Source organism: Chiloscyllium plagiosum, unplaced genomic scaffold (genome assembly GCF_037043375.1).
Source record: "Chiloscyllium plagiosum isolate Xiang-an unplaced genomic scaffold, Cpla_swu_hap1 HiC_scaffold_25, whole genome shotgun sequence".
NCBI classification, from domain to species: Eukaryota; Metazoa; Chordata; class Chondrichthyes; order Orectolobiformes; family Hemiscylliidae; genus Chiloscyllium; species Chiloscyllium plagiosum.
The window spans coordinates 33,429,784-33,451,640 of record NW_028270163.1 but is presented as its reverse complement, the minus strand read 5'-3'; the positions used below and the strand labels follow the sequence as shown (position 1 = coordinate 33,451,640).

At 42.2% G+C, this 21,857-nt stretch overlaps 1 protein-coding gene across 5 annotated transcripts in view; it reads right to left on the bottom strand.

Moving 5' to 3' along the window:
• LOC122562129 (casein kinase I) overlaps nucleotides 1-21,857 on the bottom strand; it is a 67,123-nt gene that overhangs the window by 10,412 nt on the left and 34,854 nt on the right. For all 5 annotated transcript variants that reach the window (XM_043714696.2, XM_088000588.1, XM_043714697.2 and 2 more), the window contains exons 6-8: nucleotides 14,008-14,156; nucleotides 11,068-11,236; nucleotides 3,647-3,786 (exon numbers count right to left, since the gene is read on the bottom strand). In XM_043714696.2, coding sequence (XP_043570631.1) covers nucleotides 3,647-3,786; nucleotides 11,068-11,236; nucleotides 14,008-14,156 — 458 coding nt within the window. The remainder of the gene's footprint in view (nucleotides 1-3,646; nucleotides 3,787-11,067; nucleotides 11,237-14,007; nucleotides 14,157-21,857) is intronic.

Here is a 21,857-nt window from a genome sequence, read left to right as displayed (position 1 = left end):
CTTTCTATTTATGTGTTTAGTTTCTTTGGGTGGTGATGTCATTTCTGGCTCTTTTTCTCAGAGGGTGGTAGATGGGGTCCAAATTAACGTGTTTAGAGAGAGAGAGAGTTTGGGCTGGAATGCTACGCTTCAAGGAATTCTCGTGCGTGTCTCTGTTTAGCTTGTCCTAGGATGGATGTGTTGTCTCGGTCAAAGTGGCATCCTTCTTCGTCTGTATGTAAGGATACTAGTGATAGTGCGGCATATCTTTTTGTGGCTAGTTGATGTTCATACATCCTGGTGGCTGTTTGTCCTATGTATTGTTTACTACAGTACTTGCGAGGCATTTTGTAAATGACATTTGTTTTGCTTGTTGTTTGTACAGGGTCTTTTAATTCATTAGCCACTGTTTAGTGTGTTGGTAGGTTTGTGGGCTACCATGTTGCCAAGAATTCTGAGCAGTCAGGAAGTCGTTTCAGAGATGTCTTTGATGTAAAGTGGCCCGGGTTTCTGGATGCGTTTTGCCTGCTTGTTTGGATTTGTTGCTGAGGAATTGACAGACTGTGTTTATTTGGTACCCATTCTTCTTGAATACGCTGTATAGGTATTTCCCTTCCGCTCTTCATAGTTCCTCGGTGCTGCAGTGTGTGGTGGCTTCGTTGGTGGGTGTTGGGATGATTGCTTCTGTAATGAAGTTTTTGGTCCGCGTGTGTTGTTTTCCTGTAGATGCTGGTGTGAAGTTCCTCACGGAGTGATCACGCTACTCTGACATCGGAATGGCAGTTTGTTGTTGTTCTCCTCTTTTGTGAATCTTATGCCAGTGAGGATATTAACGATGAGGAAAGTTTGTCCAGCAGGCTAAGATAAAAGGTAGGGAGGAGGGACTTGGGGGAGGGGCGTTGGAAATGTGATAGGTGGAAAGAGGTCAAGGTGAGGGTGATAGGTCAGAATGGGGTGGGGGCGGAGAGGTCGGGAAGAAGATTGCAGGTTAGGAAGGCGGTGCTGAATTCGATGGATTAGACTGAGACAAGGTGGGGGGAGGGGAAATGAGGAAACTGGTGAAATCCCAGTTCATCATTTCCAGTTTCCTCATTTCCCCTCCCCCCACCTTGTCTCAGTCTAATCCATCGAATTCAGCACCGCCTTCCTAACCTGCAATCTTCTTCCCGACCTCTCCACCCCCACCCCATTGTGACCTATCACCCTCACCTTGACCTCTTTCCACCTATCACATTTCCGACGCCCCTCCCCCAAGTCCCTCCTCCCTACCTTTTAGCTTAGCCTGCTGGACAAACTTTCCTCATTCCTGAAGAAGGGCTTATGCCTGAAACGTCGATTCTCCTGTTCCCTGGATGCTGCCTGACCTGCTGTGCTTTTCCAGCAACATATTTTCAGCTCTGATCTCCAGCATCTGCAGACCTCACTTTCTCCTCAAGGATATTAACGATGGTTATGTAGGTTTCCTTTAATTTGTTTTGTTTGGTGATGACAAAGGTGTCATCCACATAGTGGACCCAAAGTCCTTGAAGCACGGCATCCCAACCGAAACTCTACCAACAAACAAACACATCGATTTGGACCCCATCTACATCCTCTGAGAAAAAGAACCGAAAATGACATCAGCCACCCAAAGAAACCCAAATTCAAATACCACCAGCGCCTCACCAGAGGTTCACTGATGATGTTATCTAGTATGGTGACAAAACATCTAAAAATAACCTTCCAGCTCAGCGAGCAAACTTACTTCCAGTATTTAATCATTTAAGGTTTAAAAACTCCCACACAAGATAAAATGAGCAACTAGAATGCTGTTACACACAACTTACAACTAATTGCTGCTTCTTTTAAGTTTGACATTTAAAATATTATTAACTTGTCTTAAGTTATCCATAAACACGATGGTCAGAAGAATAATTAAAGATAGTAGACAATAAAACTGATTTTAGGACATGAATGATGTAAATATTGATCTAACATTGACAGTCAAGCTGGCATCTAAATAATGAAGATACGGTTTCCATTGTACACTATGAAGATATTTTCTGGCCATACAGTAAGCTTTTAAAAACAAAACAATATGCATTTATGAGCAATGAGTTTGAACACACCACAGATTATTCCATTGTATTATAACATTCTTGACCTGATTTCAATTATTATTTCAAAAAGAAAATGCCAAACTTTTGATTGGATTTATTTTCAAAATTTGGATAGAATCAAATAGTTACCATTAACATTGAAAAACATGACCCTTTTTGGAACTAGCTATATAGCTTTTGCCATTCCTAACAAACAATTTCCAATGTAAACATTCAATAAATGTGATGGTTTTACATGATTTTACTCTAGCATGGATGATGTTGAATTATCCTTAAAAACATTATTTATAAAATATTGCCAATGACTGATGATTACCAAGTATAAAAACACAGACATAACAGGGATCCAATAGTGTACCTAAATTATCAGGTTAGAGCTTCAACAATTCTTTTCTGTTGATCTATGACTAATTTCTGCCAGTTTCTCCACCTTGTCACTATCCAAAGGACTGTACTGGAAGATATTCTTGCCTCCAAATAATTTGAAACTTGAGGTGGTGTGTATTGATGTAACTGTGATAGCCTGATCAACACAGAGCTTACCCACAAGAATGTCAACTTGATAATGGCAACAGAAAGCCTTTATTTCAATGAAACGACACGATTCAGGCAACCTCTGTAAGGTTGCAATTTATTACTGATCCTTAGCTGCCAGAGCCTGGGATAGGGGTGTTGGTGCAACACATCAGGACTTATTGTGTTTGGGTCAGGAGCAAGGGGGGTTTGGCCAGAAGCTGCACTGGAGCCCAAGGTTTCTGTTTTTGCCCATGTTACTTGCCTTTTCAGAACCCTACTGTTGCCCCAGACTGTGGGGTGGCAGGAGAGATCCTCGATAGAGCATAACTGCTAGCATTCACATTAGCCATTGCTGCCTCAGAGCTCACAACACCAAGATTTCAAGCAGCCTACCAACTAAGGTCAGTAACCTGCAGTTTCGGTCCTGCTGTACAACTAAAGACTCTCCAAGCTATTTCCAAGGGTAGTTAAGAGTAAATGGTGTAGCTGTGGAACTGCTACCAAGGGTCAATCGGACCCAGTAACAGCAGGTTTCTTTCCCTAAAAGGACGGGCAGTATGATGGTTCAGTGATTAGCACTGCTGCTTCACAGGGACTGGGTACAATTGTACAGGGTACAATTCCAGCAGTTTGTCCATTCTCCCAGTGCACACATGGGTTTCTTCCCACAGTGCAAAGATGTGCAGGTTAGGTGGATTGGCCATGCTAAAGAATTACCCCATAATGTCCAGTAATGTGCAGGCTCAGCGGATTAGCCACAGTAAATGCTGGGGTCATGGAGACAGGGTGGGATGCTCTTCATAGGGTTGATGCAGGTTAAAATGGCCTTTTCCCACATTCTAGGGATTCAATGACATAGTGAATCATTGGGCTTTTAAATGACAAACTAAAAGATCCATGGGCACATTTATTGACACCAGACCCTTGACTCTAGCTTTTATTTCGCTGCATGAAATGTCAAAAACTTTGTTTAGAAAACTTTCGTAATGGCAAATTTTTATCTTCTATCAAATTTAGTAATAGCACAGTTTAGTGGTTTGTACTGATCTTACCTGTGATGTTGACATTCGTGATGTGTCTTGACGTCCGGTTAAATCTGTTGACGAAACATTAACAGGAGCGCCACGATGTAACCTCATGCTCACTTTTCGCTCCCGTTCCATACCAGAGACAGGGCGTGGAGATGTGTTAGCTGAAGAATAAAATGTTCAAGTTAGATAACCCGTCCCATTTCACAATAATGGAAAGAAAATCAATTGAGTGAACTGAATATTTATTTATTTAGTGGTGGATTAAAAGAGCATTGACACTTAAAGGTAAGTTTACTCAACAGAAGTATTCATGATAAGCAGGGCTGTTTACATGGAAACAGAAAACTATCATTTAAAAACTAAATTGCAGCCCTACTGTCCAGATGTGGATTAAACTACATTCAATGCCTTTCTGAAACTCTTTTATGTACCCGTGCTTTTCACAAGAGAAACACGTTAAACCTTTACATTGCTACCATGAAGATATTCAAAGTTTTAGCATGGTTACCTCTTAATTGCGTGCCTTTGTTCCTTGGCCCTACGTTAGAAATGGCGATGAAAACAGAACATAGAACATAGAAAAGTACAGCACAGAACATGCACTTTGGCCCACAATGTTGTGCCGAGATTTAATCCTAATGTAAAATATAGTAACTTAATCTACGCACCCTTTATCCATGTGCATGTCCAGCAGTCGCTTAAATGTCCGCAATGACTATTTCCACCACCACAGCTGGCAACGCATTCCATGCATTCACACCTCTCTGCGTAAAGAACCTACCTCAGAAGTCTCCTTTATGCCTTCCTCCTGATATCTTCAAACTATGACTCCTCGTACCAGTCAATCCTTCCCTGGGGAAAAGTCTCTGGCTATTGACTATCTATGCCACTCATTATTTTGTACACCTCGATCAGGTCTCCTCTCTTCCTCCTCCTCTCCACAGAGGCAAGTCCAAGCTTATTCAACCTTTCTTCATAAGGCAAGTCCTCCAGTCCAGTCAGCAGCCTGGTAAACCTTCTTTGCACCCTCTCCAAAGCCTCTGTATATTTTCTATAGTAGGGCGACCAGAACTGGACACAATATTCAAAGTGTGGTCTCACCAGGTACTTGTAGAGCTGCAGTAAAACCTCGCGGTTCTTAAACTCAATTCCCCCGTTAATGAAAGCCAAAACACCATATGCTTTCTTAACAACCCTATCCACTTGAGTGGCAACTTTGAGGGATCTATGTACCCAGATCCCTCTGTTCCTCCACACTGCCAAGAATCCTGTCTTTAATCCTATATTCAGCTTTCAAGTTCAACCTTCTAAAATGCATCACTTTGCATTTATCCAAGTTGAACTCCATCTGCTATTTCTCAGCCCAGCTCATCATCCTGTCTATGTTGCGCTGCAGCCTGCAGTAGCCCTCTATACTATCGACGACACCTCCAATCCTTGTGTCATCTGCAAGTTTACTAACCCACCCCTCAACCTCCTCATCCAAGTCATTTATAAAAACTACAAAGAGCAGAGGCCCAAGAACAGAGCCCAGTGGGACCCCACTCAACACTGACCTCCAGGCAGAATACTTTCCATTTCACTCTCTGCCTTCTGTCAGCCAGCCAATTCTGAATCCAGATAGCCAAATCTCCCTGTATCCCATACTTCCTGACTTTATTAATGAGCCTACCATGGGGAACCCTATCAAATGTCTTGCTGAAGTCCATATACACCACATTCACTGCTCGACCTTCGTAAACCTGTCTTGACACCTCCTCAAAGAACTCAATAAGATTTGCGAGGCATGACCGGCCCCTCACAAAGCCATGCTGGCTGCCTTTAATCAGACTATGCTTTCCCAAGTAGTCATAAATCCTATCCCTCAGACGTAAGACTGACTGGTCTGTAATTGCCAGGGATTTCCCCATTATCCTTCTTGAAAAGAGCAACAACATTCCCTCCTTCCAATCCTCCAGCATGACCCCTAAGGAGAGCGAGGTAGCAAATATCCTCGCCAGTGGCTTAGCAACCTCCTTTCTCGCTTCTCAGAGCAGCCTAGGATAAATCTGGTCTGGCCCTGGCGCCTTATCAATCTTAATGTTTCCCAAAAATTCTAGCACATCAACTTCATCAATCTTGATCTGGTCAAGACTGTATCCTAGCTCCTCTAAGTTTTCATTTACAACATGTTCCCTTTCCTTGGTGAAAACCGAAGCAAAAAACTCATTTAGGGCTTCCCCTATCTGCTCAGACCCCACGCACTAGTTCCCTCCGCCATCCCTGATCGGCCCTACCTTCTCCCTAATCATTCTCTTATTCCTCACGTATGAGTAAACTAAAACCAGAAACCTTCCAGTATAACCAATAGCGTTCTGGCAATGGATAATTCTTTTCTAAGTCACTGAGTTGACATGGTTCATGTTACTTTTGTGCAGCTTTCAGACAAATGCTCAGGCCAGGAACTTTCCCAGCTGCATTGATGCGGGTAAGTCTCGCAATCCACGCAGATAAGAATGGAAGGAATCAATGCTGAAACATAACCCCTTTTTAAAAACATTTGATGCCCTGTGGTATGGCTTAAATCACTTTACCAGCTACTGAGAGAATGAAAGTGTTTACAATGGTTGATGGGGCTCAAAAGCCAGGTGGGGGTGTGACTTAGGCACCGGAATGGGCCCCAGCTGTGCCTGTCTCTTTGTTGGTTACGTAGAACAGTCCATCTTCTGTAGTTACACCTGCACCACTCCCCACTTTTCCTCCACTACATTGATGACTGCATTGGTGCCATCTCATGCTCCCACGAGGAGGTTGAGCAATTCATCAACTTCACCAACACATTTCACCCCGACCTTAAATTCACCTGGACCATCTCAGACATCTCCCTCCCCTTCCTGGACTCTCCATCTCCATTAGTGACGATCGACTTGACACTGACTTTTTTTTAAACAAACCCACCAACTCCCACAGCTACCTGGATTACACCTCTTCCCACCCTCCCTCCTGCAAAAATGCCATCCCGTATTCCCAATTTCTCCGCCCTCCTCTGTATCTGCTCCCAGGAGGACCAGTTCCACCACAGAACACACCAGATGGCCTCCTTCTTTAAAGACCGCAATTTCCCTTCCCACGTGGTTAAAGATGCCCTCCAATTCATCCACATCCCGCCCCTCCGCCCTCAAAGCCCACCCCTCCAACTGTAACAAGGATAGACCCCCCCCCCCACTGCTCAGCTTCCACCCTACCAACCTTTGCATAAACCTCATCATCTGACGACATTTCCGCCACCTCCAAAACAGACCCCACCACCAGGGATCTATTTCCCTCCCCACCCCTTTCCGCCTTCCGCAAAGACCGCTCCCTCCGTGACTACCTGGTCAGGTCCATGCCCCCCAACAACCCACCCTCCCTTCCTAGCACCCTCCCGTGCCACCACAGGAATTGCAAAACCTGCACCCACACCTCATCCCTCACCTCCATCCAAGGCCCCAAAGGAGCCTTCCACATCCAAAGTTTTACCTGCACATCCACCAATGTCATTTATTGTATCCGTTGCTCCTGATGCAGACTCCTCTACATTGGGGAGACTGGACGCCTCCTAGCAGAGTGCTTTAGGGAACATCTCTGGGCCACCCGCACCAATCAACCTCACTGCCCTGTGGCCCAACATTTTAACTCCCCCTCCCACTCTGCCGAGGACTTGCAGGTCCTGGGCCTCTTCCACCGCTGCTCCCTCACCACCTGACGCCTGGAGGAAGAACAGGTAAAACTTTGTGCAGGTAAAACTTTGGATGTGGAAGGCTCCTTTGGGGCCTTGGATGGAGGTGAGGGATGAGGTGTGGGTGCAGGTTTTGCAATTCCTGTGGTGGCACGGGAGGGTGCTAGGAAGGGAGGGTGGGTTGTTGGGGGGCATGGACCTGACCAGGTAGTCACGGAGGGAGCGGTCTTTGCGGAAGGCACGGTGGCACAGTGGGCGGCACGGTGGCACAGTGGTTAGCACTGCTGCCTCACAGCGCCAGAGACCCGGGTTCAGTTCCCGCCTCAGGCGACTGACTGTGTGGAGTTTGCACATTCTCCCCGTGTCTGCGTGGGTTTCCTCCGGGTGCTCCGGTTTCCTCCCACAGTTCCAAAGATGTGCAGGTCAGGTGAATTGGCCATGCTAAATTGTCCGTAGTGTTAGGTTAGGGGTATGGGTGGTTTGCGCTTCGGCGGGTCGGTGTGGACTTGTTGGGCCGAAGGGCCTGTTTCCACACTGTAAAGTAATCTAATCTAATCTAAAAAAAAGTAATCTAAACACCTCATCTCCCGCCTCGGAACACTTCAACCACATGGCATCAATGTGGACTTCACCAGCTTCCTCATTTCCCCTTCCCCCACCCCACCCCAGCTCCAACCTTCCAGCTCAGCACCGCCCTCATGACCTATCCTAGCTGCCTATCTTCCTTTCCACCTATCCACTCCACCCTCCTCTCTGACCTATCACCTTCATCCCCACCCCCACCCCCCTCTCATTTATCTCTCCACCCTGCAGGCACCCTGCCTCTATTCCTGATGAAGGGCTTTTGCCCAAAACGTCGATTTTCCTGCTCTTCGGATGCTGCCTGACCTGCTGTGCTTTTCCAGCACCACCCTAATCTAGACTCTGGCTTCCAACATCTGCAGTCCTTGTTTTTACCGTGTGACTTAGGATGTCATGCTGCTGGAGGGAATCAGATGTCTGGTGGGTGGAAAGGGTATCAGGTGGGCATGAATAGAAATGCTACATGGGTGAGGATTTCAGGTGGCAGCTAAGCGGGGTTGGAGGAAAGGGTGTCAGGTGGGCACCGAATAGAAATGCTGCTTGGGTGAGGGGTGATAACAATGATAACAATACTGAATATCTTATCACTTGGAATCCAATCAGTAGCTTGCACATTACTTCTGCATGACCGAATATACTTTCTATATTAGAAGGAAAAAGATAAACTAGTGGACCATACTGGACTAGCAGATCCTATTATATCTGTTCTCTCATTAGAGAGAGATGACTGTTGGTGATTTAACCTGACAGTCACCACATTTCAATAGAGGGGAGAGGTTGAGGGGGAAGAGTCCTTCATGGTAATGACTGCCAGTGAGGAAACTGAACCAAGTGTTGGCTTCACACTGCATCACAAACCAACTGAGCCAAATGACTCCTGGTCGGTTTCTGTATGAGCCAATATAGGTAAACTTTAGCTTGCAGTAGCAACATCAACAATATTATACTAAATTGATTAGGCATAAAGCTAATACAAGGTTCACTTTGCCCTCTCCCAGAGTGAGATTTCCCCATGTCAGCAAACTTCTTAAACAGATTAAGATTTCATGTCATACCTAGGGTCAAGGCATAAATTCTTTACTGAAGAGCTCACCTTTTAAACCAGTTCTCTATTATCACACTGTACAGACTACAAATATATATCAGATATTTAATGTAACTGGTAACTTGAATTTTTCATATAATTTTACAACATTGAAAAAGACTATTTGACCTACATGGTGAATAAAGTGAAATATACAAGGCATAGTGGAAAGCTTGCAATGGTAGCATGTCTATAACACCCTACATCTCCATGGAGTGCACTGCTTCATTTTCACAATGCAATAAGGCAGAACCAGTGATTTGATGTACATTTTAGATTATACACATTATTCCCATTGTAAAGTAATACAGAGAGGTTGAGCCTTACCCTATCAAAAATGACTTGAAATAATTTCAAGTGCTCAGACTCTTTCAAGTCTATAAAGAGTTGGTCTGACCATCAGCATCTGGAAACTAATTTCATAGTCCAGCAGCTGCTCTACCACCATCTATCAGCACTGACAAAGTGACATTGGAGGTTCTTGATAGTTTCGGATATCTAGGTTTCACAATCACCAGCAACATACCACTTGGTTCTGAAATTAAGACATGCATCAGAAAAACTGCAGGTGTAACACCCACGCTGAGTAACAGAAAGCACGGAACTACAACCTGACTCAAAAACAGCAAATTTCAAGTCTAATAAGCCTGCGTCCTCAATGCATTCTGCAAGGCATCCTGGAGAATAACTGCTGGGTTGGAGGCAAGGGTCAACATTTTCCAACTTCACTGTTTCAGACATATCTTTAGAAACTCTTGGCTGCAGAAGGTCAGCAGCTCTGCATTCCTGCTATGAGTTAATTCTAACAGCATACACTCACTGATAAGCCAAAAACATTTGCACCCACTCAACCACATTCATCAGTTGGATGACAGCCAGACACCCAGAGATCTTCTGCTAGATTAATTAGCCACTACATTACAAACTCCTGGGAGTCCAGATTTCCACTACAAAGGATATCAAGACGGCAGATATTGACACCAATGATAGGAAACAATAGAATGGCTGTAAATTTTGGAAGCTGACTATTTAGAAGATCATTAGAAATGACGATCAGAAAAGAAAAGCCTATCTAGTCAACACAGGGGTATGGGGAGAGGGAGAGAGAGAATGTTGAGCACTAGTGAGCAGAGGGTTAATAGTTTTGGGCTTAACACAAATACAATGGAGTCTAGGAGGTTGACAACTGTAGTAACTTATTCAACATTGACAGCATTAACATCCTGTGGTCTGGCATTACGAGGAAACCTATAGTCTGACTGGCCTGTGGGAAGCTGACCTCAGCTTGGAAAAACTGGGAGTTCACAGAATCTGAAGTGGATTCCAGGAGTCAGCAGTGAAGGAGAGACAGGACAGTTTAACTGAGGACAAAGGATTCCCACGTGGAGGTACTACTGTGCTGCTTTCCAAGGCACCTATGCTAGTACATAGATAGTTCTTTTGGAATTCACTTTGGAATATACATTTCTTTTTTACTCATGCCTAGAGGAAGATATTGAGATTTTAGTTCAGATCAACAAAACATAGGTGGTTATTTCAACTTTCAAAACAGATGCTTCGAGTCTCAGTTAACATTGAGATAGTTAAATATTTTACATGTATAAAATGGCGATAATCAGATTATTGTAACTATTAAAACAGAGGATATAAATAAGTGAAATAGTTAGAGACTGCTTGTAACAAACAAACTTGCATTTGCATTGATATAGTGCCTATCACAACAGCGGTTTGCTACAAATATTTCGAGGTCAAAACAGACCTTAGGTTCTGCTACACGTTTCTGGGGTACGAGATTTGTCTTTCACCTCATTAAGAGTTTCTAGACAATTCTGCCATTGTCTTGCATCTATCGATGTTCCTCAGCACCCATATACTGAACTTATGATTCTACACACTTGCTCTAATTCTCAGGATGATAGCAATTTAAGTACAAATATTTGCACTGAAAACAAACATGTAAGACTGAAAAGCTTTAACTTATTTTTAAAAAAATAAAAATTCAACAGGACACAGACTACCATGTATATCATGACTCAGATATTCTGACATCTGTGAAATAAATTTAATGTTTTATCTTACCAGTGTGGGATGTGGGTGTGAGGGGTGTCTGTGGTGCCACTTCCTGATTTCCTCTAAGCCTTCCAGAAGCAGTTGAAGGTAATCCCCGTGCTGCTGGATTTCGGCCGTGCCTCATTCGTTCCTCTCGCTCTCTCCGTTCGCGATCGTCATCGGCAGCTCTGCTGGCTCCCTGAAATGATCCAAGAGAGAATACGTTTTTAATTGAGAAGCATTTCAGTTGAAATGTTAATCATTTTCCTTTAAGTGAAATAAGCTGGCATAGTGGACACATCACTGAAGTGTATTCTAGAAGAACAGTCTAATTTTGGAGATCATAGTAACTGGTGGAATTTAAAATCAATTAAGAAAATCTGGAATTAAAAGCTTGTCTCAGTGATGGTCACCATGAAACTAACACTGATTGTCAACACTAGCCACCTGCTTCAATAATGTTCTTTAAAAGGAAGTCTGCTATCCTTACCTGGTCAGGCCTACCTGTCTCCAGCCTAACAGCAAATCTGGTTGACTCTAAACAGCTCTCTGAATGGTCTTGGAAGTCATTCAGTTCAAGGATAATTAGGGAATAGCAACAAATGCTCACCTTGCTGGTGATGCCCACATCCAACAAAATAAAAATAGCTGTAATCACTAACAACTAAATAACCTGAGGAATGATTTGTTTAGCATTATTCCGGTGTTTCTGAACTAGACAATGAAAATACGGAGGACTTACAGATTCATGATGGGAATGACTTTTTAGCTTCCCTCAAACAGTTCTGGATGTCTAATGATATCATTCACAGGGATATCAGGATTAAATTAAAATCAACCAGGTTTCAGACACTAATTCAGCAATGACAATCAATGAGGAAGACAAAGAATTCTCCAACCGATAGTTAAACTGTTCGTCTTAAAATAAAAAAAAACTCCGAACCTGCATGTAATAGAATCATGGTTGGATCTTAATAGTGTTGGAAAAAGTCCCTCAGAATTTCAACATATTCATACCTTTTAACATTCTAGTATGTTATCCCCAATTGCATAAATACTTATTACATACATTAACTTTTTCTGTGGGATTCTAGTGATTTTTTTTTTTAAAGTATATCATATCTACTCATTCCCTTTTATCTACCTTAAGAGTTAAATACTTAAAAACCCACTATTAAACTTGTGAATGATGATTTTCCTTTTGTAAACAAACAATGCTGACTTTGTCAGAGTATACTCTAATTTTATAAGTACACAGTTAAGATATACTTAATAATGGATTCTAGAACTTTCCTAACTGACCAATGTCAGACTAATTGGCATGTAGTCCCCCATTTCCATCTCTGTATTAAATTATGGTGCTACATTTGCTCACCTCCAATCTACTAGGACCATGATAGAATCTAGAAAATTTTTGAAAATCACCACCAATGCATCCAAATATCTCTGCAGCTATCTTTTGGAGAGCGCAGAAGATACAGAAGCTTCAACACATGCACCAGAATGTTCAAGAACATCTTCCACCCTGCCTTTATTAGACTGATGAATGGGCTCTCTAACTTCAAATAATGCTGACCTCGTCTAGTGCATGTCCTGCACGGTGTAACCTGTACTCTGTCCAACTCTCTACTCAGCCTTAACTCTGTCCAGAATATTTTTTCACCCTATGATCTGCCTGTACTGCTCGCAAACAAAGTTTTTCACTGTACTTAGGTACATATAACAATAAATCAAATCAATCTGACGATAACTGTCACTAGGTCATGGAAAGAGCCAGCTTTTATTTCTTCAAGTTTCGCCATTACACGATGTCTTGGTGACATTAATTACCTGAAGTTCCTCATGCTTATTCTCACTTTAGTTAGACTGAATTTCTATAATGTAATGTTTGTTCAGCATCAGTACTATTTTCCAGATGAGCACTGCTCCTATCTCTAAGGAAGCAAATTCTTTATACTTGTTCTTTTAAATATACTTGGAAAAACTTTTACAAACTATTTGTATATTTCTGGTTAGCTTGCTTTCATCTTTTTTTTCTCTTTGAAAATCAACTTTTGATCACCCTTTACTGGTTTCTAAAACACTTCCAAACTTCAAACTTGGAAAGGCAGATAGAAAAAGTTGATTTAAAACCCTATGGCTCAGTTAAGAGGCGAGCATTAGCATACATGGTTGAATGCTAACTTTTGTGTTATAAAACCCATTATTCTATGGCTTATATTAGCAAAAACAATTATTTTGCAATAGAGCACCTGCAATAACGACTAGGGTGTCAAAAGTTATTTTAAATTCTTTTGAATATGTTCTGTTTTGGTGGTTCATGTGAACATTATTTCTGATAAAGGAAGAACTTCCTCAACACTTCACTGAAAGTTTAGATTAGATTAGATTAGATTACTTTACAGTGTGGAAACAGGCCCTTTGACCCAACAAGTCCACACCGCCCCGCCGAAGCGCAAACCACCCATACCCCTACATTTACCCCTTACCTAACACTACGGACAATTTAGCATGGCCAATTCACCTGACCTGCACATCTTTGGACTGTGGGAGGAAACTGGAGCACCCGGAGGAAACCCACGCAGACACGGGGAGAATGTGCAAACTCCACACAGTCAGTCGCCTGAGGCGGGAATTGAACCCGGGTCTCTGGCGCTGTGAGGCAGCAGTGCTAACCACTGCCACCCATGTAATCTAATGTAATGAAAGTTGTCCATTAAAAAAATTGCAGTGGGGCTCAGTTCATAACCTTCTTGACTGAAAGACCACAATGTTACTTTGGTACCAGACTTGACATGAACAATCCTAAACATGCCAAACTTTCAAGAAACAATGCTGAGATATTTTTAAAAAAATCTGGTAAACAGGTTACCAACAAGCACTGACATTTTTTTTTAATCCAACATTTAAGTTTGAGATCTATATAAAGACACTTCCACAACATTAGTATTAAGCACAAAATAAACGTACAAACTTGAGCATGTTCCAGTCAAAGACATAGTCATAGGAGAAGCCTTGGCGGTGGAAGAGGTTGCGAAATAATTGCCTCAAGTAGGAGTAGTCTGGTTTGTCATCAAAACGTAGCGAACGGCAAAAGTTCAAGTATGTGGCAAACTCAGCTATGGGGAAGAAGAAGATCAAATTACTTGTACATTCAAACCCAATCTACACTCAAGCAGATTTAAGAATTACCTTCCACTGTAGATGCAGGCTTAAAAGCTCATGATAATCAAATGGACAAAACAAGTCAAATATAGTTAAAAACACATACTTCTTTCGCAGCATCACCTCATGCCTAAGCCTAAATTAAAATTTTATGCAATTTTCTTCCTGTTTAATTTTGATCGTTTATAAGAACATCATTGTTAGAGCCATTGAGGTCTACAGCACAGAAAACAGAGCTTTGTTGTTCAGAAACAAGCATCTAACTATTCGAATCCCATTTTCTATCACTTGGACCAGAGTTCTGCTACTTCTGCACAAATACACATTTAAAGATTACTTAAATATTTTAATGGTTTCTTCCACCACCACCCTTATAAGCAGTAACTTCCAGTTTCCCAACACTTTCTGGGTGAAAACCTTTTTCCTCACATCCCCTTGAAACATCCCTAGTCTTCAATCTGTGCTCCTCGTCATTGATCCCTCCTCCAAGCTTTTAGTCATCTACCTAATATGTCCTTTTGTGGCACAGTGCCATATTTTGTCTTATAATGTTCCTGAAAAGCGCACTGGGATATTGCATTACTTTTGACAAAATTATGCCGAGAGATTGGAACTCTTAAAAAGTGATCAAAGGGCAATGGGTAAATGGGACATGGACAGCAGAAATCTTAAAAGCTCATGATAATCAAATGGACAATCAACATTAAGTTACTTCAAGTGGAGACACTGGCTTCCAGTGACAAAAATACTGCTCGACCATCACTCCTTGCTTCCAGCCACTCAAACAATCCTGAATCTAATTAGAACAATTTCTTTTGATCCCATGGGTTCTTATCTTTGCTAGCAGTCTCCCATTCATGAATATATTAGAGGGGAAAATTCCTAATATATTATAGGGAAATGTGGATTCTCAAGTAGAGGTAAATGGTTTTTTGGTTTTAGGTATTGAAGGTCTGATCTGCTATTTTTAAAGGAAGCTATTTGTAAGTGAGAGAACGTGTCTTTCCATGAAATCATGTAGCTTAAGCTTAATTAATTGGGATAGTTAATGCTTATTGAGACTTGATTTTTAAGGACCAGAAAAGGGGAGGCCTGGGCCACAAGAAGGGAGTGTTCAGAAGACTAACAGAGGTACAGCTTTGAATCTCTGGAGGCTTCCAGAAACTAAGAAGTCTTAAGCTGTTTTAGGAAAAATGGTGGAGGAGTGGTAATTCAGAACGTCAGGTTAACCTTTTGGGACATGGGCTTGAATTCCACCAAGGTAGATGGCGAAATTTGAATTCAATAAAAATATGGAGGAAAATGTTTGCATACGTATGTAGCTATTATCAATTGTCATAAAAACTCATCTAGTTCACTTATGCCCTTAAAGGAAGGAAATTGGTCACCTTTACCTTTGCGGCCAGAACTTGCTCCAGATCCAAAACAAGGTCTGAAATGTCCTCTGAACAATTGGGGATGCAAAATAAATGCTGACACAGCCAGCATCATATCACATGATGAACAATTTATTAAAACAAAAGCAGTGCAAATAGACAGGACAGGAAAAAAAAACTCGTGGCTTAAGGCTTAATGACAAAAGGTTAATGAGTTTGCTTATCTGCATGTCTTGTGAAAGCCAGGGAGGACCATTTCCGGTAAATATGCAGAAAGTTACCAAAAGGAATGTTTACCACCCTATTAATTGAGTAAGAAACTTTAAAGTGAAGATCAGACCAACATTTTACTGGAGATTGGTGTCTGTAAAGGATATTGCTGAGAAAAAAAAGGTAAATTTTTATTTTTGCTACCGATAAGCTTTCCAAATTGTCTAACATATAAATAGCCTAGTCATTCAGCATGCCGACTAGGTTTTCTAATCCCATTTGCTTGTGTTTGACCATTTCCCTCTCTCAAATCCATGTACTTGTCCAAATATTTTTTTCAATATGGTAAACTGTACCTACGTTTACCACTTCCTCTGGCAGCTTGTTCCACATACGCACCAATTTGAAAGGTTTGCTCCCTCTGATCCTTTTTCTTCCCCCATCTCACTTTAAACCGATGCCCTCTAGTTTTGGACTGCTCTACCTGGAAAAGACCTTAGCTATTCACCTTATCCAAGCACCTCATGATTTTATAAACCTCCACAAGGTAATCCTTCAGCCGCCTATGCTCCAGGTAAAAATGTCCCAGACCATCCAACTTCTCCTTAACTCAAATTTCAATTCTTGATAAAATCCTTGGAAATATTTTTTGCACAGTTTCCAGTTTAATAACATCCTTCCTATAGCAGGGCAGCCACAATAATCAGTAGTATTCCAAAGGTGACCTTACCAATATTTGAATTTGATTTATTATTGTCATGTGTACCCAGGTATAGTGAAAGGGTTACATGTATGGTATGATCTGCCCATAATACAAGTGCATCAAGGTAACAAGACAGACTTCAGCACACAATGTTACAGCTGCCAAGAAGTTGCAGAGAGAGATCAACATAACATTAAAGAGGTTCATTCAGAAGTCTAATAATAATGGGTAAGAAACAGTTCTTGAATCTGATTGTATGTGTATACAAGTATGTATGTCTTCTGCCCAACGGAAGAAGGTGAAAGCATATAATCGTGGTGGGAGGGGACTTTGATTATGCTAGTTACTTTTCTGATGCAGAGGGAGATATAGATGAAGTCAATGGATGGAAGGCTGGTTTGCGTGATAGACTGGGCCGAGTCCATAACTCTAATCTTGGAAAGAGCAGTTGCCACAACATGTGACGCATCCAGATAGGATGCTTTCACAATGCATCTACAAATGTTTCTTAAAGTAGTTATGGACATGCTGAATTTCCATAGTCTCCTGAGGAAGCAGAGACATTGCTGTGCTTTCTTGCTCATAGTGTCAAATGGTTGGACCAGATTGCTGGTGATTGTCACTCCCTGAAACTTCACGCTCTTGACTATCCTAGGGAGGCAAGAGGGGAGGGGAAGTGGCATTTTTGTGAAGGGGTAGCATTACATCTGTACTGAGGGAGGATATTCACAGAAATACATCCAGGGATGTTACTTGGGTGGAACTGAGAAATAAGAAAGGGATGATCATCTTATTGGGATTGTATTATAGACCTCCTAATAGTCAGAGGGAAATTGAGAAACAAATTTGTAAGGAGATCTCAGTTACCTGTAAGAATAACAGGGTGGTTATGGTAGGAGATTTTAACTTTCCAAACATAAGACTGGGACTACCAGAATATTAAAGGTTTAGATGGAGAGGAATTTATTAAGCATGTACAAGAAAATTTCTGGTTCAGTATGTAGATGTACCTACTAGAGAAGGTGCAAAACTTGACGTACTCTTGGGAAATAAGGCAGGGCAGGTAACTGAGGTGTTGGTGGGGGAGCACTTTGTGGCCAATGACCATAATTTTATTAGATTTATAAGTGATGGAAATGGATAGACCAGATTTAAAAGTTGAAGTTCTAAATTGGAGAAAGGCCAATTTTGACGGTATTAGGCAAGAACTTTCAAAAGCTGACTGAGGGCAAATGTTCACAGGTAAAAGGATGGCTGGAAAATGGGAAGCCTTCAGAAATGAGATAACAAGAATCCAGAGAAAATATATTCCTATCAGGGTGAAAGGAAAGGTTGGTAGGTTTCGGGAATGCTGGATGACTAAAGAAATTGAGGGTTAAGAAAAAGAAGGAAGCATATGTCAGGTGTAGACAGGATAGATCGAGTGAATCCTTAGAAGAATATAAAGGAAGTAGCAGTATACTTAAGAGGGAAATCAGGAGGGCAAAAAGGGGACGCGAGATAGCTTTGGCAAATAGAATTAAGGAGAATCCAAAAAGTTTTTACAAATATATTAAGGACAAAAGGGTATCTAGGGAGAGAATAGGGCCCCTCAAAGATCAGCAAGGCAGCCTTTGTGTGGAGCTGCACAAAATGGGGGAGATACTAAATGAGTACTTGCATCAGTATTTACTGTGGAAAAGGATATGGAAGATATAGAATGTGGGGAAATAGATGGTGACATCTTGCAAAATGTCCAGATTACAGAGGAGGAAGTGCTGAATGTCTTGAAACGCATAAAAGTGGATAAATCCTCAGGACATGATCAGGTGCACCCTAGAATTCCATGGGAAGCTAGGGAAGTGATTGCTGGGCCTTTAACTGAAATATTTGTATCATCGATAGTCACAGGCGAGATGCTGGAAGACTGGAGGTTGGCTAACATGGTACCACTGTTTAAGAAAGGTGGTAAAGACAAGCCAGGGAACTACAGACCAGTGAGTCTGACGTCAGTGGTGGGCAAGTTGTTGGAGGGAATCCTGAGGGACAGGATGTACATGTATTTGGAAAGGCAAGGACTGATTAGGTATAGTCAACATGGCTTTGTGCGTGGGAAATCATGTCTCACAAATGTGAGTTTTTTGAAGAAGTAACAAAGAGAATTGATGAGGGCTGAGCGGTGGATGTGATCTATATGGACTTCAATAAGGCGCTCGACAAGGTTTCCCATGGGAGACTGGTCAGCAAGGTTAGATCTCTCAGACTTCAGGGTGAACTAGCCATTTCGATACAGAACCGGCACAAAGGTAGAAGACAGAGGGTGGTGGTGGAGGGTTGTTTTTCAGACTGGAGGCCTGTGACCAGTGGTGTACCACAAGGATCGGTGCTGGGTCCACTACTTTTCGTCATTTATATAAATAATTTGGATGTGAGCATAAGAGGTACAGTTAGTAAGTTTGCAGATGACACCAAAATCGGAAGTATAATGGACAGCGAAGGTTACCTCAGATTACAACGGCATCTTGATCAGTTGGGCCAATGGGCTGAGAAGTGGCAGATGGAGTTTAATTCAGATAAAGTGCTGCATTTTGGGAAAGCAAATCTTAGCAGGACTTATACACTTAATGGCAATGTCCGAGGGAGTGTTGCTGAACAAAGAGACCTTGGAGTGCAGATTCAGATCTCCTTGAATATGAAGTCGCAGGTAGATAGGATAGTATGCTTTCCTTTATTGGTCAGAATCTTGACTAAAGAAGTTGGGAGGTCATGTTGCAGCTGTACAGGACATTGGTTAGGCCACTTTTGGAATATTACGTGCAATTCTGGTCACCTTCCTCTCTGAAAGATGTTATGAAACTTGAAAAGGTTCAGAAAAGATTTACAAGGATGTTGCCAGGGTTGGAGGATTTGAGCTATCGGGAGAGGCTGAAGAGGCTGGGGCTGCTTTCCCTGCAGCGGAGGAGGCTGAGGGGTGACCTTATAGAGCTTTATAAAATGATGAGGTGCATGGATAGGATAAACAGACAAAGTCTTTTCCCTGGGGTGGGAGAATCCAGAACTATAGGGCATAGGTTTAGGGTGAGAGAGGGGAAAGATATAAAAAGGACCTAAGAGGCAAGTTTTTTCACACAGAAGATATTATGTGTATGGCAAGAGGTGCCAGAGGAAGTGGTGGAGGCTAGTACAATTGCAACACTTAAAAGGCATTGGGATGGGTATATGATTAGGAAGGGTTTAGAGGGATATGGCCAGGTGCAGGCAGGTGGGACTAGATTGGGTTGGGGTATCTGGTCGGATGGACGGGTTGGATTGAAGGGTCTGTTTCCATGTTGTACATCTCTATGACTCTATCGCCACCTCAGCACCATTGTTGCAGACAGATGTGTCCTTCACTCCATTTCCTGAAGTCAATGACCTGCTCATTGATTTTGCTGTAAGGGAAAGATTGTTGTCTTTACCACATGCTGCTAAGCAGTCAGTCAGTCTCTTTCCTGTACTCCACCTCATCATTGTTTGAGACTCGGCTTCCAATAGTGTTATCATCAGCAAACTTGCAAATGAAGTTGATGCGGAATTTGGCCACAGTCATGTGTGCATAATGAGTTCAGTAGACTTGCTGCGGTGTTGAGGATTATCACAGAGAAGGTGTTGCCACTTATTCTTACTGACTGCGGTCTGTTGGTCATGAAATGTTGAGTTTGAAATATGGGCGGCACAGTGGTTAGCACTGCTGCCTCACAGTGTCAGAGACCCGGGTTCAATTCCCACCTCAGGCGACTGACTGTGTGGAGTTTGCACATTCTCCCTGTGTCTGCGTGGGTTTCCTTCCGGTGCTCCGGTTTCCTCCCACAGTCCCAAAAATGTTCAGGTTAGCTGAATTGGCCATGCTAAATTGCCCGTAGTGTTAGGTGAAGGGGTAAATGCAGGGGAATGGGTCTGGGTGGGTTGCGCTTCGGCAGTTGGTGTGGACTTGTTGGGCCGAAGGGCCTGTTTCCACACTAAGTAATCTAATCTAAAGAAAATACAATCAGGTATGTGTTTTAAGACCTCCAGCACCAACATTTCTGTAATGAAGACTATTTTCAAGACATCACAATTTATTTTCCTGAGTTCCCTAATATCCATGTCTTTCTCCACGCAAATACTTAGGATCTCACATATAGATGATCTTGTTGATCATTAAGGGGCCCTATTTTCTCACTAGTTACACTTTTGCCCTTAATATACTTGTAGAATTTCTTTGGATTCTCCTTTATCCTACCTACCAAAGCTATCGCATGCCCCCTTTTTGGTCTCCTGATTTTCTTCTTAAATGTATTCCCATATCTCCTATACTCCAAGGGATTCACTTGATCCCAGCTGCCTATACCTGACACATGCCTCTTCCTTTTTCTTGAATATAGCCTCAATATTTCTAGTCAACCACTGTTCCCGAACACTTGCCAGCCTTGCCTTTCACATTAACAGGAACATACTGGCCTTGAACGCTTGTTATCTCACTTCTGAAAGCCTCTCTCTTGCCAGGCACTCCTTTACCTGTGAACAGCCTCCCCCAATCAACTTTTGGAAATTCCTCTCTAATACCATCAAAATTGGCCTTACCCCAAACCAGAACTTTAACTTGTGGACCAAACTTCTCTTTTCGGTAACCCTTTGAAAACTGACAGAATTATGTTCACTGGTCCCAAAATGCTCACCCGTTAACATCTCAGTCACTTGCCTTGTCTTATTTTCTTGAACACTCAACATATTCTTCCCCATCTCAGTTCTTGACAGAGCAGTCCCAGTCTATGTTTGCAAAGTTAAAATACCCTATCATTACGAACCTATTATTCTTGTAGCTATCTGCAATCTCCGACATATTTGCTCAATTTCCTACCATTAGGGGTTTACGTTACAACCCCATCAGTGATCACCCCTTATTTTTCAGTTCCACACACAGCCCAATTTGTGATCCCTCAGGAATATCTAAGTACATTGATGCTTTCCCTAATCAAAAATGCCACTTGCCCTCCTCTCTTGCCTTCCCTTCTATTCTTCCTATATCATGTGTACCCCAGAATACTGACCTGCCATTCATAGTGTGTCATAGATCTGTCCTTCCCTTAGTCATGTTTCTGTAGTAGCTATAATAACCCAGTCCCATATTCCCATCCATGCCTTGAGTTCATGTGCCTTAACTGCGAGTCCTCTTGCATTGAACTAAATCAGTTCAATTTATCGGTCTTCCTTTGTTCCATGTCAAGCTGTTGCTTGTTGTAACTATTTAACTTGCTCTCTAACATTTGCAATATTTTCTCTGTCTAACTGCAATTTAGGACCCCACTCCCCTGCCAGACTAGTTTAAACTCTGGGTAGCTATAGCAAATCTCCCCCATCAAAATTTG